General features: G+C 34.3%; 1 protein-coding gene across 8 annotated transcripts in view; it reads right to left on the bottom strand.

Moving 5' to 3' along the window:
- INTS2 (integrator complex subunit 2) overlaps positions 1–27,153 on the bottom strand; it is a 73,179-nt gene that overhangs the window by 7,843 nt on the left and 38,183 nt on the right. For all 8 annotated transcript variants that reach the window (XR_013177671.1, XM_077164995.1, XM_077164999.1 and 5 more), the window contains 4 exons: positions 11,185–11,289; positions 8,547–8,711; positions 7,064–7,265; positions 3,873–3,998 (listed from right to left, as the gene is read on the bottom strand). Coding sequence is in view for 7 of the 8 variants with exons in the window: in XM_077164995.1 (XP_077021110.1) it covers positions 3,873–3,998; positions 7,064–7,265; positions 8,547–8,711; positions 11,185–11,289 (598 nt within the window). In the remaining variant the exon portion in view is untranslated. The remainder of the gene's footprint in view (positions 1–3,872; positions 3,999–7,063; positions 7,266–8,546; positions 8,712–11,184; positions 11,290–27,153) is intronic.

Here is a 27,153-nt window from a genome sequence, read left to right as displayed (position 1 = left end):
AAAAATAAAAAAAACTTTAATGAGATAAAAACATATATAAGAATTAAATGTAAAAAAGGAAACAATCAAAAATAAATAAATTAGTAACCACTAAAATTTTAAATGCCAAGACCTTAGGAGAAAACAATCCACTTCTCGGTTTCTATCACAGAAAGAACTACCACATGTGCATAAATAGGCACTATAGTTTTGTTTCACTGTGAAACATTGAAATCAACCTAAATGTCCAAAATATGTAAATGGTTAAATCAACTATGGCTGTGTTTCTCAAAATAAAAGATAGGAATCACATGGAGAACTCGTGAAAAAAAAATTTCCCGAACCTCCATCAAACTTTCTAGAGGATAAGCCTGATAATATATATATGTATGGACTTCTACGCAGCAGTTAAAGCATGAAGAAGAATGTTGCATAGAAAAAGGACAAAGCAATGAATACAGAATATATTACTTACATATATATTTTTAAATAACACCCCAAACAAAAAACTAAATATTTCTAAATTTCTAAATACCCAGAAAATAAAACCAAATACATACATATGATGACAAAGGTTTCCTCTGGATATGGACTGGGATTGGTCAAAAGAAGCCAAGGAGGAATTTTGTTTTAACAATATCAGAATAGTAAATATGAGATCAAGGCTTTTCACAGAATACCTTTTCCTGTTATATATTCTTATATGTTATGAAATATTTATTTATTAATGTATATTATGAAAATTTTTGTACATATATTATCTACACATGGCCAGTCTTGTTTTATCTATATCTCAATCCACTTTCCCAACTCTGCCACTGTGTAACTTAAAAGCAAATCTTGGGACATCATGTTATTTTACATGTGTATATCTTTTTATATTGTTTAATATTTTTCAAAACCACATGAATGATCACTTGGTTAAAAAAATCAAAATTTTGAAAAACAAACAAAATTAAAAGACAAACAATAAAGTGATAGGAAAAAAACTGTAAGATATGTACAAAGAGGGCAGGCCATGGTGGTTCAGCAGGCAAGAATGCTCGCCTGCCATGCCAGAGGACCCGGGTTCAATTCCTGGTGCCTGCCCATGTAAAAAAAATTAAAATTAAAATTAAAAAAAAAAGACATGTACAAAGAGCTGATATCCTTTATAGATAAGCTCTTTATATTAATTTAAAAGGTGAGCACTTCGAAATTCATAGATACAGAAAGTAAAGTAGAGTACAGGTTACCAGGTGCGGGACCTAAGGCAATGGGGAGTTATTGCATAAAGGCTTTCTGTTTGGGGAGATGGGAAAGTTTTGGTAATAGGTGGTGGTGAGGGCAAAACAATATTGTGAATATAATTAACCCCACTGAATGCGTGGAAGTGGAGATGGGGAAGTTTATGTTGTACTTACATTTCCACAATTATAAAAAGACCAACTGTTTTGGTTTGCTAATTTCTGGGGCTTTTCTCTCTAAGCTTTCTCTGGGGACATTTTCTCTAAACATTCTCCAAACTTCTCTGGGTGTTTCTCTCTGCGCTCTCTCAGCTTTTTCTGTCCTTTATCCTCTCATAAATGACTCCAATAAGAAGGATTAAGACCCACCTTGAATAGAGTGGGTCGCATCTCAATTGAAATAATCTAACCAAAGGGTTCCACCCACAATAGTTCTGCACCCACGTGAATAGATTAAAAGAAAGAACATGGCCTCTTCGGGAGCACATAACAGCTTCAAATCAGAACAGCAACTTAAAAGACAATGACAATTAAATGCAATAATGACTTCAGACTATATCTAATGAAAGAAGAGAAAATGGCCTAAAAGGACATTCTTGGAACACATAAAAATATTAGAATACAGACTGTAAGCTTCATAGCAATGTTTAAGTTCTTGAACTTGACAACTATACTTAAGGTGGTTATATAAATGAATATCCTTGTTCTTAGGAAATGTACATGGAAGTATTACATTTTCAAGGAGCATGATGTATACAACCTACTCCCAAATGTTAAGAAAATTTATAGATGATAGATGGACAGATGAACGGAGAATGATAGATCATTTATGATAGATAGATAATAGACAGACAGGTATAGATAGATATAGATGAAGATGGTTGGATAGATTGATGGGTAGATAGACTGATACAGCAAGTGTGGCAAAATGTTAAAATTGGTGGATCTGGATATCTGGGCAGGGGAGTATACTGGGGTTCTCTGTATTGGTTTCGTATTATTTTTGCAATTATTCTTTAAGTTTGGAATTATTTAAAAATAAAAAGTTTAAGAAAAAATAAAAATTGATTAAAAAGGTAAGCATTCCAACAGAAAACTGGGCTAACATATAAAGAAATAATACCAATAGCCAGTAAATGCATAAAAATGGTCAATCTAACAAAAATATCAAATTGGAAAATTTTCTAAAAAATAGTGTAGAAAGATGTGAAAAAAGTATACAAAATCAAACACTGCTATTGGAATATAAACCGGATGACAGAATAAAAATATAAATCAAAAGTCTTGAAAATTAGAGTGTTATTTTGCCCCAACAGTTACATTTTAGGAATCTGTACTAAGAAAAAACTCAGCATAACAAAAACTGGAAATAAATCATCTAATAATAGGAATTGAATTAAGCACTGCATATTTATAAAATGGAATACTGTGTAGCCATTAATATAAGAATATATTATTAATATGAGAAAAAGTTCATAAGTGAAAAATTCAGGATACAAAATTACACACATAATAGCATATTTAAATAAAGAAAAATATGAAAATAGATACATGAAACCTAACAAACCAGTTTGAAAGATAGTTCTGAAAAAATACTTACATGCCAAATGGATTCCCATATGTGCTTGATTTTCAATACCTTTATGCAGGGAAATTAGGCAACAAGAATTATGCCTATACCTTCAAAATTGGCCAAGGGACTAACATACAGAGAGGAATTCTGTTTATTATTTCACCTTCTCAGTATGTGACTAGATGACCAGGCCCAGAAAAGCGTATCTTTAAGTACTACAATATTTTGTGAAAAGACCAAGCATTTTATCCAGACTTATGAAAAGAAAATAAAAAATGATACAAGAACAAAAAATAACAAATTTCAAATAAATTCAAAAACCTAAAAAAAGAAAGACAAATTCTGCAAAATATAAAACTTGTGGAAGAATTTGCTTCCTTAATACCTGGAGGTGAGCCAGGTGAAATGGTACAAATGAAATCATTTGTTCTAAGTAGCTATTTTCTTAGTGTATTTTACTGTGGCTTTACTTTTATTATATACTGTCATTTATACTGCTTATTCTCCTTTAAAGTGATTAAAAAGTCCCATTATGTATCGTTGCATTGTTTAGCATAGCAACTAGAAATTCAATATTAATGACATTCATTAATGAACTCTGACTGTTAAGGTGAAGCCACTTCAAAGCAACTGTTTAAGTCCAGCAATTGCAAGGAATTACAGCCAAATGTGGAATCAATGAAAGTAACATCACAATTCAGAATGCCAAAAGTCACTTTTTAAATACCTGTAAATGGTTCACAATGGACCAATTTTTTAAAAGCCTTTTTCAACAATACTAGCATCAAGAGTTTATTACGCTTTTTATTATTCTTTTACTGGTCCTGACCCTGAGAAAGAAAACAGCCACTACTAATGGTTGCGAAGATCAAGAATGACATTTCTCTAAGACCAGGTTTTATTAATCACATGTTCAATATTAAACTAAATATATACTCCATGACTATAGACAACAAAAAAAGAAAAAGCCCACAGGTCATACTACCAGTTATCTACAAAAACAGTAAGATATAAGTTTAAATGAATTTCTTCCATTTCTTTTGGCTCTCTAAGGCATAGCTTAATAATCAAAATGAAATTCAAATGACACATACCTGTGAACCCTCTGATCACATCTTAGGACAATGAGAGGATCTATCATCAGATCATTCTGAATATACTTTTGTTGTCGTACAAACTTTATTGAAGGTTGAAGTGCATTAACTGTCATTACCCATAGCCTGATGAGAAAATAATCAAGTGCTCAAAAACAGTTATATTATAATTGAAACATATAGATTTCCTTTGGCCAGTTAATCCTCTCTCTCTCTCTCTCTCTCTTAGAAAGATAAAGTAAAAACTTAGAAAACAGATGTGAATGAACTTTGAAATATTAAAAACTATTGAAATATAACTATTATTATATCTCTAAAACAAAAGAAATAAAACATTAAACACAAAGTAGTATCAAATCTTCACAGCAGCAATGGGATTCTAATGGCATATAAAATAAAAACTTGAATTCAAATGTTATACGATATTTGCTATATGATGTTAAGTCACTTAGCCCCTTTGAACTGGTTCCTCACCTGTAAAATAGGAATGATAACTATACCTGGAAATGAAATAATATCAAAACACTTTTATTCTATATTTATCATAAAATCTCAATTTGAGATGGCCACTTTGAGATAAGGCATTAATACACTAACAAAGTGGTACCAAATTGACTGCATATCAGAATTTCTGCAAGATACACCAACATGGAGGGTGCCTGATCTTTTACAGTGAAATCCAGGAATCTACCAGTCTCACCTCACACACAATGCTTGCTGCTCTTAAATATGAGTGGACAATTACGGATCAGATATTTAAAGAAAACTTCCACTTTGAAAAAGAGTTTTTAAAAATATAAACAGAAAACAAGGAACTCAAAAGAAACAGAATGTAGAGATCAGAAGAAAACTTTTTTAATTTTTAAATTTTTATTATGTTTTAATGGCATTTATTTTCTATTATATTTATATTTTTATGACAAAACTATTTATACCTTAAAGAATAGAAGATTTCATCCATGAGTAAAAACAAGAAGCATTTAAAATTTAAAATTTTTCAGTTAAGAAAGCGCTCTTATTCAACTTCCCCAAGTGGAGAATTCTTGATATTCTCGCAAGTAATGGGGACAACCAAAGCAATAGGCTGAGCCCCCAATCTTGGGGTTTGTTCATATGAAACTTAATCCCACAAAGGATAGGCTAAGCCTGCTTAAAATTAGGCCTAAGAGTCACCCCCAAGAGAACCTCCTTTGTTGCTCACATGTGGCCTCTCTCTCTCAGCCAGTACAACAAGCAACTCATTGCACTCCCCCTCTCTGCATGGGACATGACTCCCAGGGGTGTGGACCTTCCTGGCAACGTGGTACAGAAATCCTAGAATGAGCTGCGACTCGGGACCAAGTGATTGAGAAAACCTTCTTCACCGAAAGGGGGAAGAGAGAAATGAGACAAAATAAACTGTCGATGGCTGAGAAATTCCAAAGAGAGTCGAGAGGTTATCCTGGAGGTTAATCTTATGTATTATATAGATATCACCTTTTTAGTTAAGGTGTAATGGAGAGGCTGGAGGGAACTGCCTGAAAATGAAGAGCTGTGTTCCAGTAGCCATGTTTCTTGATGATTGTATAATGATATAGCTTTTGCAATGTGACTGTGTGATTGTGAAACCTTGTGTCTGATGCTTCTTTTGTCAACCTATGGACAGATGAGTAAAACATATGGATTAAAAATAAACAAATAATAGGGGGAACAACGTCAAAATAAATTTAGTAGTTTGAAATGCTAGTGATCAATGAATGGGAGGGGTAAGAGGTATGGGTATATATGAATTTTTTTTTCTGCTTTCTTTTTATTTCTTTTTCTGAATTGATGCAAATGTTCTAAGAAATGATCATGATGATGAATATACAGCTATGTGATGGAAAAAAAAGAATGTTCATATTGTATGTTGATTAGTTTTATTAATAAAAATTAAAAAACAAAACAAAACAAAAACAAAAAAAAGTTTTTGACTTTTTTTCCTTTCACTGTTTTCTGGAATTTCATGATGATGTATTTTGGTATGGATCTTTTTTCATTCATAGTGCTGGACACTTGGCTGGCCTTTTTCATGTGGGGACTACTGGCTTTATTTCTAGTAATTTCTTTCCTTCCGTTTTCTGGTATTTTTTGTAATTTGGATTTTAGAACTCCTGGGCTCTCTGATTTTCTTATTTTTTTCTCTTCTGTTTTTTCATTTGTCTTTTGAAGGTACTTTCTGTCTATTTGCTCTATGTTACCATCTCACCTTTCCTTTGAATTTAAAAAAGTTGCTATTTTTAATTTCTAAGTGTGCTTTCTTTGGAGTTCTTTCTATGGGAGGAAGGGACAAGAAGCAGGGAAAGAGGTAGACAGGAGTGCTTGTAGGAAGACAACAGACAATTTCTAAAATTGGAATATCAGGAAGCATCATAGTTTAAGCATATTTAGTTTAAGCATATTGGGACATGGGGGAAGGGTATAAATGCCAGAACAAAAAAAAAACGTTGAAATTAGTTGTGTCTGGAGAAAGTATGGGGTAAGAGACCTAAGATAATATTTAATCTTTTAAGTTAAATACATTTATTTGATATAAGCAAAAATTAAATTTACAAAGTATAATTATTCCCAGACCCCATTCTAGATCTAGCAAATCAAATTTCAAGTAGTAGGGTCTAGTATTCTGGGGTTCTTTTAAAGTTGACCAGGTGTTTTTGATGCAATCTATCAATCAACAGAGACCCATTTGACTACCGACAAAATAATCCAATGTTTTCCAATTTTACTATCCATTGGAATCACTTACAAAATTTTTAAAACATACTGATGCCTGACTCCCACCTATAGACACTGATTTAATTAGCATACGGTACAACGTAGAAATCAGGATTTTTAAAGCTCTCCAGGTGATTTTAATGTGCAGCAAAGTTTGGAAACCACTGCAATGATGCAAGACACAATATCTAACCACGATTAGCCACAAATGGCTTTAAATGAGAACCTATTTTTTCAATTGGGAAATACTTTTTTTTTCTTAAGATAGAGCTTATTATTTTCTTTAAAATTATAACAACTCTTTAATTGGTAGTCTTCAGAAAGGAGTTATATCATGAAATGCTCAATAAATACTGATATAAGAGGTGTTGTCAAAAAATTTTTCAACAATTAAGTTTAGATTATTGTATATTATCACTGCTATATATTTATTACATGTAAAAATACACTGAAATTACCTTCGAGGCATCACAGTATTAAGAACCATCCATAGTTTATTGACTGTTTGAAGAATTCTCCGTGGAACCCCTGAGTTCAATAGCTGGTTCATATTGGATGTTAATACTTCTGCATATGGTATAAGTTCACTGGCAGAGAGTAGAGTCAAGTGTTCTAGAATCTGCATCACCTGTGTGTGACTTACTGGGACAGCTGAAAATGCTAAAAAGACAACTTAGCAGTCACAATCTAAATTATGTCAAGTTTTCAGGGTGGAAATTACTATTTCTCTCTCAGACTACAGGCCAAACAAATTAAGAAAACAATGTTGCTAAAAAATGAAAATTTTACTTTTAACATTTTCTTTTGAAATAATTTCAAACTTACAGGATGATTGCAAAAAATAATATAAGCCCCAGAGAGCCTAGAAGTAATTTTGATTGTACTTACAAATAAGAGTCTTAAGAAAAATCCATGTAAGTACAGTTGTTATTTCATAAAGAACAAAAAAACAAACATATTTTTAAAAACATAACACTGAAACAGTGGCTCAGTGGCAGAATTTTCATCTGCCATGCCAGCGACCCGGGTTCGATATCTGCAGCCTGCCCATGCCAAAATAAAAAAAAAATATATATATATATATATATATATATATATATCACTGACCCAAAGTCTGCTACACATCATATTCGTGGTGATTCAGACTGAATTTAAATATTAACTAAACTAGGAAAACATACCAGAGTAATGCTTTTGGTAGTATTATTTATTTGAAAGTTTTAAACTTCCTGATATCTTCCTCCAACAGGTGACATAGAATATAAGCACCCAGCAGATTGCTGTTAGTGAAAAATATTTACAACTGGGCTCTCCAATATATATCCAGTAATCATATCTGGCTACTGAGAACCTGAGATGTAGCTAGTTCAAACTGAGAGGTGCTGTAAGTGTAACATACACACCAGATTACAAAGATACAGTACAAAAAAAGGAAAGTAAAATAGCTCAATAATTTTTTATATTGATTACATGTTGAAATATATTTTTTGGATATATAGGGTTAAATGAAATAGATGATTAAAATTAATTTCACTTGTTTCTTTTTACTTTTTTAATAAGCTACTAGAAAGTTGAAAATTATATGTGTGGCTGGTATTATATTTCTATTCAATAACAGTGATCTAGAATTCTATCCACTGATAGCAAATACACTGCTCTATTCAACTGCACTTATTTCTGACCAGTCTAGGACCTTCCTAAAGCCACATTATCTGTTTAGTGATATCATATAACACCTATGAGGGAAAAGAAACAAGTGTGTTAGAAAAAAATGGTTAAAAGTCCTTAAACTCAGAGAAAATTACTTCAACTATATTGACCAAGATATAGCAAGAAAATTATGCATGATTTTAAGATGTCAATGAACCTAACATCTCTTTGGACTAATAAAGGAATAAAAGGAAGACTATATGGGGTTAAATAAGTAACAATTTACTATACCTTCTTGGAGTTGTTTAGGAGAGTGGTTCTTGGCATTATTAGTCAGGAGCATTCGTCTTAACAGGGCATCAGTCCCTGTGATTTCTTCTTCACAAATCCAATCATCCACAATACATAAATGTGGGTAATTAGTTGCAAGGAGACGCAATAATGCAGAATGCAACCCTGGAAAATTTTTAAGAAGTCAATTGGACTCCCCCTCTTAAAACACCAGTAGCTTTTCCACCTCTCTCTCATTTTTAGCAGGCCAAAAGCCCACAAGGACATGAGCACATGCTCTGAAGCAGGGTTTCTCAAAGTATGATTAGAGCATCACTAGCACCAGAATCCCTGGAAAGCTTGTTTCAAGTGTATAATAATGGTTGTCATCCCAAATAACTGTATCAGAAGCTCTGAAGTGCATACCTAGGAATTTACACTTTTTATGCATGCATACCACCATTTGAGAACTTCTGTTCATTATTTCAAGCCAGAGAATTTGCTTAAAGATCCCCAAGTCATCAGATATAAAGTAATTTGCTAGCATTACTTACATCAGAAGTTCTTAAGCTTTCTTCTATCTCATGCCAACATAAAAGTCTCCCATTCAGGAAACGGAGTTTAACATAGCAGTGGTTCAAGAGTAGAGAGGGGGGGAAAGAAAAAGAGAGGAAAAGGGAAGAGAATGTCCATTTGCCTGGGGAGGGGGGGGCGGGTGGAATGGATGATCATATATAGACTGGGAAAAAGGCCCACTCAGAAATTCTAACACACCTCTGGAAGAGAACATGCCCTTTCCTACAACCCAGTTGTTAAATAAAGATTGTTAAATAAAGATAAAATTAAAGTTATCTTTAGGCATTTTACGTATTTTCTCATTTTACCCTAACTCTCCTTACAGGTAAGCAATATCGTCCCCATTCTACTGTAAGCAAACTGAGGCTGAAAGATACTTATTAACTTTCCCACAGCTAAGCATGACAGCCAATGAAAGCTGTACTGATGATGTCCACAAGAGGGTACATTTGCCATGTTTCAAGAAGGGCAAAAGAATATTAAAAGGACTGGAAAACTCTCTTTTTACTAAATCAAAAGCCTTATTTCTAACATTTTGCTTATACCATAGTTCGAGTGTTCACAACTATTATTGTGTACTATCAATAATGAGAAAATAAATGATGAAACCATAAAAAATGCCCATTTAGTTATATTAAGTACCATCATGTTAAGTGCTTAGAACATAAATACTTAGTAAAAGTTGTTACTACACTATCATAATCACCAGTCATAACAATAGTAATAGCAGTAGTAATAATGAAAGTACTTTAAGAGCCAATCATCCTCTTATTACACAACTTAGATTAAATTAAACCACTGCTTTATCTTACCCGCTTCCTTTCTCAAAGAAACTGCTTTAACATTAATGTTTCTATCTTTGAAAAGACACTAACAATTTTTAAAACAATTTTAACAATTATTTTTAAAATTTAATCTCTAAATGTATGCAGAAATATACAGTTTATGCATCACAAAATGGTCACAAAAATGAAAGTTTACAATAGTGAAGATTAATCTACATTTCAAAATCTTTTCAATAAAGCATGTTAACAGCCAAATGCTGCCAAATATCACATCACTTCTTTGGAAATAGATTTTGCAAAGATATAAGTAAGTAAATGCAGACATTTGGTTAAAGAGGACCAAGGAAGACTCACTCTCCTTGAAACCAACCAAAGCAAAAAAACAGAAAATACAACTTTAAGTAGAAAAAAACAGGTTGTGTGTGTGTGTGTATATGTCTTTGTTTTGGAAATCCTGTAATATCCCTTTTGAGGTAGTTTATTTTGTCAATTATTTAGGGTACTAGATGGCAGAAAATTTTCAGTTAACCATGTACACACAGTTTCTTAGGCAAAGGTAATTTTTTTATATAGCTGTATATTTCCATCACCAAAGAAACATTAAGAACTTTGTATCGCTGTATAAAAAGCAACTAGTTTTTTTAAAGAAAACATTTTAAATTCATCAAAAAGAAAAAAAACACACTGAAAGATTATAAAAGGTTTAAAGAAAAAAAAATCTAACTTCCAAAAATATTATAGATTATCTATTCTATTGATATTAAAAGTAAATTTAAAACGGGTGGGCCACGGTGGCACAGTGGCAGAGTTCTCGCCTGCCATGGTGGAGACCTAGATTCAGTTCCTGGTGCCTGCCCATGTTAAAAAAAAAAAAAAGTAAATTTAAAACAAGAGAGATCTACACGTACTGATAAAGAAAAATCTCCATGACTCCAAGTGAAAAAAGCAAGTCTCAGAGGTAGGATATAATACCGGGTATAATTATTTTTTAATTTTACTTATGTTGCATCTATTAAGTTCAACTAAATGAAACTGCTGTTATTGTAGGTCAAAAATAGTTGAATATTTTTATTTTATACAGTTCAACCTATGCTATAAAGACACACCAAACTCAAAACAGCTGAGGTTTTTTTGGTAAGCGTGGGACCAAAGGGAGTAAGTGGATTTAGTGAGGGAGAAGAGGAATTTCACTCCTAAATTGTCTGAATTTTAACATCGAGCATTATTATATTTTATAATATTATAAACACTGAGGTGTTTTTTTTTAATAATAAACTTTAGCAGTAAAAAGCAAATACCTCCCAACTCCTGTTGCAGCCCTTGAGCCTGTCGAATAAGGAATTTGATAGGAATCTGATCCATCAAAGAAGAAGAATATGATTTAGGCTTTCTTTGCATGGCAGCTGTCAGTCAAAGATAAAAAATGTGGAGTAAATAAAGTGTCAAAAACAACAGAAATCTTAATATACAACCTAAATGGGAACAAAACCAATGTCAAACTACTTTTAATTCTCTTAAGCTGTGAAATCATAGCCCATAAAAGATAAAGCATCACTATCAAAATCAGAAACAGTTAAACATAGTTAAGGGTAAAGATCAGGAAAATGCCCTGAAATTGAAACTTCTGGGGAGAAAAATTATACCAGGTAAGAAAAGCGATCTGCCAAAATGCTTTATGCTAAAATAATTTGTGAGGCAGAAGTCTCTCAGATCGAATTAGGAGACCAAATGCACTCATGGCCACATGCCTTAGAGTTTCATGATTCCAATGCATATACAGAAAGAAGCCTTAATTTAATCACAGTATATACTAGAGTGGTATTGACTTTCCAAAGGAAATTGGGCAATATGAATTTGACTGTACTTTCCCATTACTTCCTACCTTCACTCAGCCAACAAGGCCTTCTTAATTTCTGGGTTTTATTTTTGTTTTTGTTTTCTGCTATTCTAATTCAGCACCTTCTTAACTTTTGTTTAAATATCTACTATGGCCCAATTTCCCTGTCTCTAATTTCTCATTTCTTTTATCCACCCTCCACACTGCTGCCATAATCCTCTATTTGAAATAGAGATTAGCCAGATCATGTCTCTCTGGCTCCACATTCAAAAACCTTCACCAGATTCCTGGAGCCCACAGAGTAAAGGTCCTTGGCAAACAACACACTTTCTGTTTCTTCTTCTACCACATTCTATATGTCTGGCACCCTCATCTCATTCCCAGGTCCTTTGTACAACACAGGGATATATGAGACTCTCAGTCAAGATGTGAGTGGTTTAAAATGCATATCCAATATACTTATTTTTTTTCAAATACAAATCATGATCTATAAAGCACAATAAATTTGGGGAGGCTGAAAACAAGAAGCATTTAAATGCAAGCATGAGAATAAAGTTTTAGTATATGGAAAACCATATACCTCTTGATTAGATATAACCCCCTTGAAATTTAATAAGTGAGCATTCTCGTTTTTCACACCAATATTTTATAAATTAAGAATGTGTCAGAAGGCAGTTAACAGTAAAGAGTATAGCTTCCAATGATAGTCTGCCTGTGTCCAAATCCTGTTTCTAATACTCTAGGTAAGTTACTTAACTTCCCTGTGCCTTGAGGTTCTCACCTAAAAAATAAAGATAACAACAGTACTCAGTTAGTTGTTAATATTTGGTTTCTAAGTATTGCTTATAATTGTTGTGAGGGCTTACATAACTTAACACATATAAAGTGATTACAGTAATGTCTTGCACATAGCAAACACTCAATAAATGTTAACTAGTATTAAGATCTGAAGTCTCCAAGACCAGCTTAGGGTAAAGGATCAATATTTATGTTTCTGGACTTATGAAATTTAAGGTGAAATCCTCAATATATTTTAATAACTCCATCAAAGAACTAGCAGCCCATGAAGCCCTGCCTAAGTCAACTGTTTCTCTTTAACATCTCTGTGAAATACAAATATTGAGAATATTCTTAATCTTGCAGCAAAGGACTAAACTGCATTTATGAAAAGCATATAATTCTTCTAGTATATGGTTCTCAAGTTTTCAAATCTAACATTTAATTTCAATCTCAAGAAAACTATAGCAATGTTTTGATATTTACATTGTCCCTTATATTGGTTTGGGGCATTTTGAGCCTTAAAAAGATGGAAAACATCCTAATTCACTTATGAAATTAGCATAAACTGATGCCAGAGCCTGAAAGAAAAGAGGAAAAAAAGGTCAATTTCACTTGCTTAAAGATAGATGGAAAAATCATATTTAAAAAAAAAGGAAATCAAATCTAATACCCTACTAAAAGAATGATATACCATGAGCAAGCAGAGTCCATTCCAGGAATATAAGGATATTAAGTATACAATGAACTATATAAAAATAGATAAAACTAATTGCTTGATAAATGCAAAAAATTATTTACTTGATAAATTAAATTTTCTTTTTAAAACAGTACTCCAGGAATAGAAGGAATCTGGAGCTTGGCTAATAAAAACCAAATGTCAATACCTTTTCTATAACAAGTGATAACTTATTAGGAGAAAATTATACAGAACCTATATAAAGTAAGGTTATTGACATAGAAAATGACTTGAATAAATTCACTCATCTGACAAGTATTTTTTACTTGATTACTTTGTGCCTAGTATTATCCAGGTGCTAGAGATTACATGATGAAACAAAGAACAAAAATCAGCCTTCATCAGGCTTATATTTTAATAATTTAAAAGAATAAGTTATTTTATATTCCTAGATAGGAAGACTTAATATTGTAAAGACATAAATACTCTCTAAAATAATTATAATTTTAACATAATTCCAATCGAAATCCCAAAATAATATTCTTTGGTGGAACTTGAAAAAATTCTTATAATGTTTATGTGAAAGATTAAATGTGGGAGGACAGAAATTCTGAAGAACAGTAATGGTGAAAGCCACAGACACTTCAACCATAAAAAGGAAAATCCAGAAACAGATACAGGTTTGTAATAAAACACGGATACATGTAACAGCAACCTTCCAAAGCAGTAGGAAAATTACAGACTATTCAATATGTAATGTTGACAAATGTCCAAGTATGAAAAAATTAAAGTATATCTCTCCCTCATACTTTATGCTAAAATAAATTCCAACCATACCTAAATTTTAAAAATTTTAAAAATAAAATAATGTCATGGAAGAAAATATAGGTGACTGATCAGTTATATAATGTTGGTATTCTGCTTTCTAATATTCCTTCCCCATAAAATTATATAATTAAAAAGTACCATAAACAAATGATATCACTCAACATTGAGAAAAAAGTACGGGAAATTATCATTTCTATCTTATGCAAATATCAGTACACATTGGTATAACTTATCTGGAAGGCAATATGGTATTTCCTTTTTTTAATCATAATTTTTCACAACCTTTGACTCAAGTTCTACATCTAGGAATCTATCCTGAGGGCGGGGAACATGCTGTGTACAGAGTTATCTCCATCTCTAAGGATATTTACTCCTCCACTTTATAGTAGGCAAAAATTGGGAAGAATTGAAATGTCTGATTGTAAGGAATCTGTTAGGCAATAATATATATTTATGATGAAATACCATGCAGCTATGCAGTTTAAAAAATACCATGCAGTTTTTTTAATCATGTTTTAAACTTTTTTATTTTATAGTATAACATATATACATAGCAAAGAAATAAATAAGCAATAGCTTTCAAAACACTCTTCAACAAGTAGTTACAGAACAGATCCCAGAGTCTGCCATGGGCTACCATGAGATCCTCTCAGAGTTTTACTTCTAGCTGCTCCAGAATATAGGAGGCTAGAAGGCTTAAATATTTTTTTATCACCACAATCGACTTTTTTTCTTTCTTTTTTTGTGAAAAATCACAAATATACAAAAAAGCAATAAATTTCAAAGCACAGCACCACAATTAGTTGTAGAACATATTTCAGAGTTTGACATGGGTAACAATTTCACAATTTCAAGTTTTTACTTCTAACTGCTCTAAGACACTGGAGACTAAAAGAGATAACGATTTAATGATTCAGCAATCATATTTATTTTTAAATCCTATCTTCTCTGCATAATTCCATCATCACCTTTGATTGTTCTATTCCTCTCTTTAGGCTTTTGAGCTATGGTCATTCTAACTTTTTCATGTTGGAAGGGTCTATCACTAATATGGAGTAGGGAGATGGAACTAGCTGATGTTCTGGAGAGGCTGGGCCATCTAGGTTTCAGAACTTATCTGGTCCAGGGACCCATCTGGAGGTTGTAGTTACCCTAGTGCATGGTACCCTTGTGGAACCTTACATGTGCCCTAGATTTTCTTTAGGATCGGATGGAATGGCCCTGGTTGGGGTTTGCCAGGTTATGATAGGTAGCAATGTCTAACTGAAGCTTGCGTGAGAGCAACCTCCAGAGCAATCTATTGACCCTATGTGAAATCTTTCTGCCACTGATACTTTATTAGTTATACTTCTTTTCCCCCTTTTGGTTAGGATGGAATTGGTGATCCCAGGGTTGGATTCATCCCTGGGAGTTATCTCCCACATTGCCAGGGAGACTTTCACCCCTGGATGTCATGTCCCACATAGGAGGGAGGGCAATAATTTCAGTTGCAGAGTTGGGCTTAGTGAGAGTGAGGTCACATCTGAGCAACAAAAGAAGTCGTTGAAAAGTAATTCTTAGGCATACCTATAGGTACGCTAAACTATTCTGCTTTACCTACATAAAAATGATGTTTTAGAAAAAAGTTTACTATAATAGGCAAATGCTTAAAATGTATTAAGTAGAAAGGGTATATTAATACATTGTGATTTCAACTTTATGAAAGCTATCATATATGCAAAGACTGAAGGGTTTTCTAGCAACATCTCAATGGGGATTATCTCTGGGCAAAAGGATATCTCCGGATGGTTTATATTTTGTTTTTTTTTATCTTTCTATTTCCTAAATTTTCTCCATTAAACACATCAATTTTAAATGTTTCTATTTTTAAAACCAGCTACTTTGCATAAAGTAAAATTCTCTCTCTGAATTGGTCTCTCTCTAAGCCACCTCAGCAGGTGAACTCACTGCCCTCCCCACTACACGAGACATGACTCCCAGGGGTGTAAATAATTTGCTAAATAATGAAATAACAACGTTCATTTAGCGATTAGAATCCTTTCTTTGTCAAAACTTAACATAGGTCTAGGCTTAAACATTTCTGCATTTCAAAAAGAGAAAACTGGACTAAGTTTCTTCTTACAAGGAAGAAATTACCAAGTGCAAAGAAAAATTTCAACTTCAGGATTTTGGGCCAGTAAACAAGTATTACAGGATGTGTCTTATTCTGCTGGTGACCGAGAAGGAAATTTCACAGATCACATTAAGGACACCACCAAGGAAAAACAGCCAGACTTTGTTTTTTTATTGATTAAAAAAAATTCACAAACAAAACATTAAGATATCATTCCATTTTACATATACAATCAGTAATTCTTAATATCATCACATAGTTGCATATTCCTCATTTCTTAGAACATTTGCATCGATTTAGAAAAAGAAATAAAAAGACAACAGAAGAAATAAAACAATAAGAGAGAAAAAAAAAGATCATACATATCATATCCCTTACCCCTCGCTTTCATTTACCACTAGCATTTCAAACTAAATTTATTTTAACATTTGTTCCCCCTATTATTTATTTTTATTCCATATGTTCTACTCTTCAGTTGATATAGTAGCTAAAAGGAGCATCAGACATAAGGTTTTCACATTCACAGAGTCTCATTGTGAAAGCCATACCATTGTTCAATCATCATCAAGAAACATGCTACTGGAACACAGCTCTACATTTTCAGGCAGTTCCCTCCAGCCTGTCCACTACATCTTGAACAACAAGGTGATATCTACTTAATGCGTAAGAATAACCTCCAGGATAACCTCTCAACTCTGCTTGGAATCTCTCAGCTATTGACATTTAATCTCATTTCACTCTTCCCCCTTTGGTCGAGAAGGTTCTCTCAATCCCTTGATGTTAATTCTCAGCTCATTCTAGGGTTTTTCTCAGTCCCTTGATGCTGAGTCTCAGCTCATTCCAGGATCTCTGTCCCACGTTGCCAGGAAGGTCCACACTCCTGGGAGTCATGTCCCACGCAGAGGGGGGGGGGGTGGTGAGACTGCTCGTCTGTTGGCTGGAGAGAGAGGCCACATCTGAGCAACAAAACAGGCTCTCTTGGGGGTGACTCTTAGGCCTAGATTTTAAGTAGACTTGACCTATCCTTTGTGGGGTTAAGTTTCATATGAACAAAGCCCAAAACTGGGGGCTCAGCCTATAGCTTTGGTTGTCCACACTGCTTGTGAGAATATCAAGAATTCAACTTGGGGAAGTTGAATTTCTCCCCACTTTCACCGTTCCCCGAAGGGGGCTTGCAAATACTTTTCCAGTCACTGATCAAATCATTCTGGGATTCATCGGGGCATCACTCTGATCACGACGTTCAATCAAACTATCTACATGAGTTATATTAGGAAATGCTCTAGTCAAAATATAAATTTTGTAACAAATAAACATTTTTTGCTTTAGTCTAACACATAAGGTGACATTTTAAAGTACTAATTATCATCTATTTTCAGCACCCTGCAATAATGACATTCCTTTGTTCTTCCTCATGCAAAAACATTTTTAAAATTTGTACATTGTACATTTAGTCACTATTATTACAAACTCTAGGCATTCCTAGATTATACCATCTCAATCTTCAACATCTATCTTTCTTTCTGATTTCATTTATGTCCCCAGCTCTCCTTCCTCTATCATTCTCACATGCAGCTTCATTCAGTGTTTTAACATAATTACATTACAGTTAGGTAGTATTGTGCTGTCCATTTCTGAGTTTTTGTATCCAGTCCTGTTGCACAGTCTGTATTCCTTCAGCTCCAATTACCCAATATCTTACCCTATTTCTATCTCCTGATGGTATCTGTTACCAACGACATATTCCAAGTTTATTCACTAATGTCAGTTCGCATCAGTGAGACTATACAGTATTTGTCCTTTAGTTTTTGGCTATTCTCACTCTGTATAATGTTCTCAAGGTCCATCCATGTTGTTACATACTTCAAAAGTTTATTCTGTCTTAAAGCTGCATAATATTCCATCGTATGTATATATCACAGTTTGTTTAGCCACTCGTCTAAATTTTGGCTGCTTCCATCTCTTTGGAATTGTAAATAATGCTGCTATAAATACTGGTGTGCAAGTGTCCGTTTGTGTCTTTGCCCTTATGTCATCTGAGTAGACACCTAGCAATGGTATTGCTGGGTCATACGGCAATTCTATATTCAGCTTTTTGAGGAACCGCCAAACTGCCTTCCACAGTGGTTGCACCATTTGACATTCCCACCAACAGTGGATAAGTGTGCCTCTTTCTCCACATCCTCTCCAGCACTTGTCATTTTCTGTTTTGTTGATAATGGCCATTCTGGTGGGTGTGAGATGATATCGCATTGTGGTTTTGATTTGCATTTCTCAAATGGCCAGGGACGCTGAGACTCTCTTCATTTGCCTTTTGGCCATTTGTATTTCCTATTCTGAGACGTGTCTATTCAAGTCTTTTTCCCATTTTGTAATTGGATTGGCTGTCTTTTTGTTGTTGAGTTGAACAATCTCTTTATAAATTCTGGATACTAGACCTTTACCTGATATGTCATTTATAAATACTGTCACCCATTGTGTAGGCTGTCTTTTCACTTTCTTGATGAAGTTCTTTGACGCACAAAAGTGTTTAATTTTGAGGAGTTCTCATTTATTTATTTATTTCTTCAGTGCTCTTGCTTTGGGTGTAAGGTCTATAAAACCACCTCCAATTATAAGATTTATAAGATATTTCCCTACATTTTCTTCTAAAAGTTTTATGGTTTTAGACCTAATGTTTAGATCTTTGATCCATTTTGAGTTAACTTTTGTATAGGGTGTGAGATACGGGTCCTCTTTCATTCTTTTGCATATGGATATCCAGTTCTAGGCACCATTTATTGAAGAGACTGTTCTGTCCCAGGTGAGTTGGCTTGACTGCCTTATCAAAGATCAAATGTCCATAGATGAGAGGGTCTATATCTGAGCACTCTATTCGATTCCATTGGTCAATATATCTATCTTTATGCCAGTACCATACTGTTTTGACCACTGTGGCTTCATAATATGCCTTAAAGTCAGGCAGGGTGAGACCTCCAGCTTCGCTTTTTTTTCCTCAAGATACTTTTAGCAATTCGGGGCACCGTGCCCTTCCAGATAAATTTGCTAATTGGTTTTTCTATTTCTGAAAAGTAAGTTGTCGGGATTTTGATTGGTATTGCATTCAATCTGTAAATCAATTTAGGTAGAATTGACATCTTAACTATATTTAGTCTTCCAATCCATGAACATGATATGCCCTTCCACCTATTTAGGTCTTCTGTGATTTCTTTTAACAGTTTCTTGTAGTTTTCTTTGTATAGGTCTTTTGTCTCTTTAGTTAAATTTATTCCTAAGTATTTTATTCTTTTAGTTGCAATTGTAAATGGAATTCGTTTCTTGATTTCCCCCTCAGACTGTTCATTACTAGTGTATAGAACCACTACAGATTTTTGAATGTTGATCTTGTAACCTGCCACTTTGCTGTACTCGTTTATTAGCTCTAGTAGTTTTGCTGTGGATTTTTCAGGGTTTTCCACGTATAGTATCATATCATCTGCAAACAGTGAGAGTTTTGCTTCTTCCTTTCCAATTTTGATGCCTTGTATTTCTTTTTCTTGTCTAATTGCTCTGGCTAGAACTTCCAACACAATGTTGAGTAACAATGGTGATAGTGGACATCCTTGTCTTGTTCCTGATCTTAGGGGGAAAGTTTTCAGTTTTTCCCCATTGAGGATGTATATTAGCCTAGGTTTTTCATAGATTCCCTTTATCATTTTAAGGAAGTTCCCTTGTATTCCTATCCTTTGATGTGTTTTCAACAGGAAAGGATGTTGAATCTTGTCAAATGCCTTCTCTGCATCAATTGAGATGATCATGTGATTTTTCTGCTTTGATTTGTTGATATGGTGTATTACATTAATTGATTTTCTTATGTTGAACCATCCTTGCATACCTGGGATGAATCCTACTTGGTCATGATGTATAATTCTTTTAACGTGTTGCTGGATTCGATTTGCTAGAATTTTGTTGAGGATTTTTGCATCTATATTCATTAGAGAGATTGGTCTGTAGTTTTCTTTTATTGTAATATCTTTGCCTGGTTTTGGTATGAGGGTGATACTGGCTTCATAGAAAGAATTAGGCAGCTTTCCCTCCACTTTGATTTTTTTGAAGAGTTTGAGCAGGGTTGGTACTAATTCTTTCTGGAATGTTTGGTAGAATTCATATGTGAAGCCGTCTGGTCCTGGACTTTTCTTTTTGGGAAGCTTTTGAATGACTGATTCAATTTGTTTATTTGTGATTAGTTTGTTGAGGTCATCTATTTCTTCTTGAGTCAAAGTTGGTTGTTCATGCCTTGGAAGTTGTCCATTTCATCTACATTGTTGTATTTATTAGCATAAAGTTGTTCATAGTATCCTGTTATTACCTCCTTTATTTCTGTGAGGTCAGTGGTTATGTCTCCTCTTCCATTTCTGATCTTATTTATTTGCATCCTCTCTCTTCTTCGTTTTGTCAATCTTGCTAAAGGCCCATCAATCTTACTGATTTTCTCATAGAATCAGCTTCTGGTTTTATTGATTTTCTCAATTATTTTCATTCTCTCAATTTCATTTATTTCTGCTCTAATCTTTCTTCTTTCTTTTCTTTTGCTTGCGTTGGGGTTAGTTTGCTGTTCTTTCTCCAGTTCTTGCAAGTGGACAGTTAATTCCCGAATTTTTGCCCTTTCTTCTTTTTTGATATAGGCATTTAGGGCAATAAATTTCCCTCTTAGCACTGCCTTTGCTGCATCCCATAAGTTTTGATATGTTGTGTTTTCATTTCATTCACCTCGAGATATGTACTGATTTACTTGTAATTTCTTTCTTGACCCACTGTTTGTTTAAAAGTGTTGTTGAGCCTCCACGTATTTGTGAATTTTCTGGCACTCTGCCTATTATTGATTTCCAACTTCATTCCTTTATGATTTGAGAAAGTGTTGTGTATGATTTCAATCTTTTTAAATTTGTTGAGACTTCCTTTGTGACTCAGCATATGGTCTATCTTTGAGAATGATCCATGAGCACTTGGCAAAAAGGTGTATACTGCTGTTTTGGGCTGTAATGTCCTATAAATGTCTGTTAAGTCTAGTTCATTTATTGTAATATTCAAATTCTGTTTCTTTATTGATATTCTGTCTAAATGTTCTGTCCATTGATGAGAGTGGGGAATTGAAGTCTCCAACTATTATGGTAGATGTGTCTATTTCCCTTTTCAGTGTTTGCAGTGTTTGCCTCACATATTTTGGGCATTCTGGTTTGGTGCATAAATATTTATGATTGTTATGTCTTCTTGTTGAATTGTTCCTTTTATTAGTACATAGTATCCTTCTGTGTCTCTTTTAACTGTTTTACATTTGAAGTCTAATTTGTTGGATATCAGTATAGCTACTCCTGCTCTTTTCTGGTTGTTATTTGCATGAAATATCTTTTCCCAACCTTTCACTTTCAACCTATATTTACCTTTGGATCTAAGACGTGTTTCCTGTAGACAGCATATAGAAGGATCCTGTTTTTTAATCCATTCTGCCAGTCTATCTTTTGATTGGGGAGTTCAATCCATTAACATTTAATGTTATTACTGTTTGGGTAGTACTTTCCTCTACCATTTTGCCTTTGGTATTTTATATATCATATCTAATTTTCCTTCTTTCTACACTCTTCTCCACACCTCTCTCTTCTGTCTTTTTGGATCTGTCTCTAGTGCTCCCTTTAGTATTTCTTGCAGAGCTGGTCTCTTAGTCACAAATTCTCTCAGTGACTTTTTGTCTCAAAATGTTTTAATTTCTCCCTCATTTTTGAAGGACAATTTTGCTGGATATAGAATTCTTGGTTGGCAGTTTTTCTCTTTTAGTAATTTAAATATATCATCCCACTGTCTTCTTGCCTCCATGGTTTCTGCTGAGAAATCTACACAAAGTCTTATTGGGTTTCCCTTGTCTGTGATGGACTGCTTTTCTCTTGCTGCCCTCAAGATCCTGTCTTTCTCTTTGACCTCTGACATTCTGACTAGTAAGTGTCTTGGAGAATGTCTACTTGGATCTGTTCTCTTTGGGGTGTGCTGCATTTCTTGGATCTGTAATTTTAGGTCTTTCATAAGAGTTGGGAAATTTTCAGTGATAATTTCTTCCATTAGTTTTTCTCCTCTTTCTCCCTTCTCTTCTTCTTCCAGGACACTCACAACACATATATTTGTGCGCTTCAAATTATCATTCAATTCCCTGAGTCCCTGCTCATATTTTTCCATTCTTTTCCCTATAGTTTCTGTTTCTTTTTGGATTTCAGATGTTCGATCCTCCAGTTCAGTAATCCTAACCTCTATCTCTTGAAATCTACCATTGTAGGTTTCCATTGTTTTTTTCATATCTTCTACTGTATCTTTCATTCCCATAAGTTCTGGGATTTCTTTTTTCAGACTTTCTATTTCTTCTTTTTGTTCATTCCTTGCCTTCTTCATGTCATCCTTCAATTCACTGATTTGGTTTTTGATGAGGTTTTCCATTTCTGTTCGTATATTCTGAATTAATTGTTTCAGCTCGTTTCTCATTTGAACTATTGGTTTGTTCCTTTGACTGGGCCATATCTTCAATTTTCCTGGTGTGATTTGTTATTTTTTGCTGGTGTCTAGACATTTAATTACCTTAATTTCTTTATTCTGGAGATTGCTTTCACCTATCTTATGTAGGGTTTTCTTGCTAGATGAGTTTGTTGTCTATCTGTTCTTTGACCTTCAGTTCAGCTTTTTCTAGGCCTCTAGCTTAAGTTTTGTTTAACATAGGGTAATTTTTCAGTTCTTGTTTTCTTGTTTCTTGTACTGCTTATAAGGTGCCTTTTCCCTCCCCACCCTTAGAAGGGTCTACATAGGTATTACAGACTCCAGCCGGGTTTTCCCACACTAAACTGGCCTCCTATCGGGGGAAGGAGTCACCTGCATCAGTTTTCCCTGAGGGTGAGACCCAGCAAGTTGAAAGACTTTCCTGTGAAGTCTCTGGGGTCTGTTTTTCTTATCCTGCCCAGTATGTGGCACTTGTCTGCCTGCGGGTCCCACCAGTGTAAGATGATGTAGTACCTTTAACTTTGGCAGACTCTCCCTGCTAGGGGGTGGTGGAGACAGAGGAGAGGTTGTAGGCTGGTTTTAATGGCTTCAAATTGCCAAGCCCTGGGTTCTGAATTCCTTGAGAGAGGGAATCCACCTGAGTTGCATTTCATCTCTCCCCTGGGGAAGGCTCAGGCAGGAGACAGCCCTGAAAGCAGTCCGCTTCTGCCTATGCCTAGGGCAGTTGCAGCCCGAGTAGTCCCACCGCTGAATCCAGAGGCAGCCAAGCCTCCATAGGAACAGCCACAAAAGTCTCCGTGTCATCCCCTTTCCTCTTTTTCCGTTAGCCCAATAAGCGACCTCCACCTTGACCAGTTTTGCCTGAGCTGAGGGCCTATTTTTAGTAGTCAGAATTTGTTTATAATGCCACAATTGGTGTTTGGTTGGACTCAGTCCCTGCTACTGTTAGAGTTTCTTTCCTTTCCCTCTGGGAAGCTGCCTGTGGGGGAGGGGCGCCAGGCGCCAGCCGCTGCAGCTTGGGAAACTCATGGTTCTGGAGACTCGCAGCTGGTCCAGACTGGGATACGCTGTGTGTCCAGTCACTATCATGGCTCCGGGAGCTGTTCTGTACTGTTTCTGGTTATTTAGTAGTTGTTCTGGAGGATGAACTAAAAGGTGCACATTGCTAAGCTGCCATCTTGGCCCCCTCTCAGACTTTGTTTTTAAATGAAGTTAAGTTTGAGAGTAAGTTAAGCAAGAAATGCTTTTAGCTACTTAAAAATGGGATTGTATTGGATCACAGTAGCCTCTTCAGGAAGAAATAAATAATTTCTTATATGTATATTAATTACTTTGTGTTTAACTTCAGAAGAATCTTTAAAAAACCTATTTTACCTGATAATAAAGTTTTCAGATATAATACATGGGAAACTTTTTTTAGTATAAAAATTCTCTCTCTGATCCTGGAATGAGCTAAGACTCAGCATCAAGGGACTGAGAAAAACCCTATAATGAGCTGAGAATTAACATCAAGGGATTGAGAGAAACTTCTCGACCAAAAGGGGGAAGAATAAAATGAGACAAAGTGTCAATGGCTGAGAGATTCCAAGCAGAGTCAAGAGGTTATCCTGGAGGTTATTCCTACGCATTAAGTAGATATCACCTTGTTGTTCAAGATGTAGTGGAGAGGCTGGAGGGAATTGCCTGAAAATGTAGTGCTGTGTTCCAGTAGCCATGTTTCTTGATGATGATTGAACAATGATATAGCTTTCACAATGAGACTCTGTGAATGTGAAAACCTTATGTCTGATGCTCCTTTTAGCTACTATATCAACAGAAGAATAGAACATATGAATAAAAATAAATAATAGGGGGAACAAAGGTTAAAATAAATTCAGTTTGAAATAGTGGTAAATGAAAGTGAGGGGTAAGGGGTATGGTATGTACAGTCTTTTTATTCTCTATTATCGTTTTATTTCTTTTTCTGATTGTCTTTTTATTTCTTTTTCTAAATCGATGCAAATGTACTAAGAAATGATGAATATGTAACTATGTGATGATATTAAGAATTACTGATTATATATGTAGAATGGAATGATATCTAAATGTTTTGTTTGTTAATTTTTTTTAATTAATAAAAAAAGTTAAAATTCTCTGTCTGAATTTGTCTCTCTCTCTAAACCACCTCAGCAGATGAACTCACTGCCCTCCCCACTATGTGGAATGTGACTCCCAGTGGTGTAAATTTCCCTGGAACGTGGGGCAGATCTCCTAGGATGAGCAGGGACTCAGCATCAAGGGACTGAGAAAACCTTCTTGACCAAAGGGGGAGAGAGAAATGAGACAAAATAAAGTTTGTGGCTGAAAGATTTCAAACAGAGTCAAGAAGTTATCCTGAAGGTTATTCTTATGCATTATATAGATATCCCTTTTTAGCTTATGGTGTATTGGAGTGCCTGGAGAGAAGTACCTGAAACTGTTGAGCTATGTTCCAGTGGCCTTGATTCTTGAAGATGATTGTACAACAATATAACTTTTACAATATGACTGTGTGACTGTGAAAGTCTTGTGTCTGATGCTCCTTTTATCCAGGGTATGGACAGATGAGTAAAAAATTATGGATTAAAAAATAAATAAGTAAAAGGGATAAGGGGTAAAATAACTTGGGTAGATTGAAATACTAGTGGTCAATGAGAGGGAGGGGTAAGGGGTATGGGATGTATGAGTTTTTTTCTTTTTCCTTTTATTTCTTTTTCTGGGGTGATACAAATGTTCTAAAAAATGATCATGTGAATATGCAACTATGTGATGATATTAAGAATTACTGATTGTACATGTAGAATGGAATGATTTCTAAATGTTTTGTTAATTTTATTTAATTAAAAAAAATGATCATGGTTATGAATACACAAGTATGTGATAATAGTGTGAGTCATGACTGTACACCATGTATGACTGTATATGTGTGAAGATTTGTCAAAAAAAATATTAAAAAAAAAATTCAAATGTAATGTTCAAATTTTTATTTGGGCAGTGCCCACAGGAATTTACTATTATTATTTTTTCTTACATATATTCTTTGAATAATAAAATATTTTATTACTATTAACCAACAAAATACAATATTTTATTTAAATTAATTATATTAAAATTCAATAAAATATTATTCAAAGAATATGTGGAAGAAACAGACATGTATTATAATATAGACTTGTTTTAATTGGGACATTTTCTCGGCCTTAGAATTGTCAACTAGCAACTTATTAAATTCCCCTTTTTAAAAGCCATTCTGTTTCTGGTATATTGCATTCCGGCAGCTAGCAAACTAGAACACAAACAAAAACGTAAATGTGTGTGAATATACATCTATATATTTTTAAATGGCTATGGTATTCTAATACTTGGCTGTATTTCAAATTTCAGAATTCCACATTTGAACTTCTGCAGCCACCTGATGGTTGCTAATAATGTTTATTATAAGAAGCCATAACCACCATAACCACAGAACCATTAACAAGATGCTAAAACTACAATACAGTTTCACTGGTAAGAATAAAATGAGACAGAATTATTATTTGTAGAAGAGCAAAATTCTCTCATGTTATGAATTTTTTCCATTTACTTTATCCCACTTGCAAATGATAAATTAAAAAATCGTATAAACCAGGGAGGATAAAAAACCCCAAGGAAAGACCAATTCTTCCATTTGTCTTCTACATCTCATCTCCTCTCACCAATCAAGGGCATAACTCATCACTCCAAGGATTCTCCTTACCCCATCTTTCATCAACCCTGTTATGGATTGAGTCATGTCCCCCACAAAGACATATTCAAGTACTAATCCCCAGTCCTGTGGATGTGAACTCATTTCTAAATAGGAGCTTAAAGAGCCTATAGGGATGAGGCCAAAGTGAGTGAGAGTGGGTCTGATTCCAATATGACTAGAGTCCTCATAAACAGAGGAAATCTGTACATAGTCGAAAAGAGGAGACAGAAAAAAAGATGGTCATGTGATAAAGGTAATGAATTCCCAGCAAGCCACCAACAGAACACTACAGACTTCAGAGAAGGCATAATTCTGCCAACATCTTGACTTTGTATCTCTAGCCTCCAAAAATGTGTGACAATAAATTCCTGTTATTTAATCCAACCAATCTGTAGTATCTCTTACAGCAGCTCTGGCAAATTTCTTTCTACTAGATTATTCTCAGTAGCACACAAGCATTGTCTTGTCTCCTCCATCTTAAAAAAAAAAACCTCTCTTGACCTCATTTTTCTCTCCATTTACATCACTATTCACCTTCCCCTATGGCTCCTCAAAATGGCTCTCTACTCATCTCCAATATATCTCCTCTGATTTTCTTTTGGACCCACAACAGTCAGGTTTTCATCATACCACTCCAGTACAAGGATCTCCAACAAGCTATATTCATTTATCAACTGAGCCTCAGTCATAATCTTATTTGATCTAATAAGATCATCTGACATGGGTGATCATTCCTTCCTCTTTGAAACACTCTTCCCTTGACATCTAGGATGCC

Source organism: Tamandua tetradactyla, chromosome 6 (assembly GCF_023851605.1).
Source record: "Tamandua tetradactyla isolate mTamTet1 chromosome 6, mTamTet1.pri, whole genome shotgun sequence".
In the NCBI taxonomy this organism is placed as follows: Eukaryota; Metazoa; Chordata; class Mammalia; order Pilosa; family Myrmecophagidae; genus Tamandua; species Tamandua tetradactyla.
The sequence above is the reverse complement of the archived record's forward strand: the minus strand, read 5'-3'. Positions and strand labels throughout refer to the sequence as shown.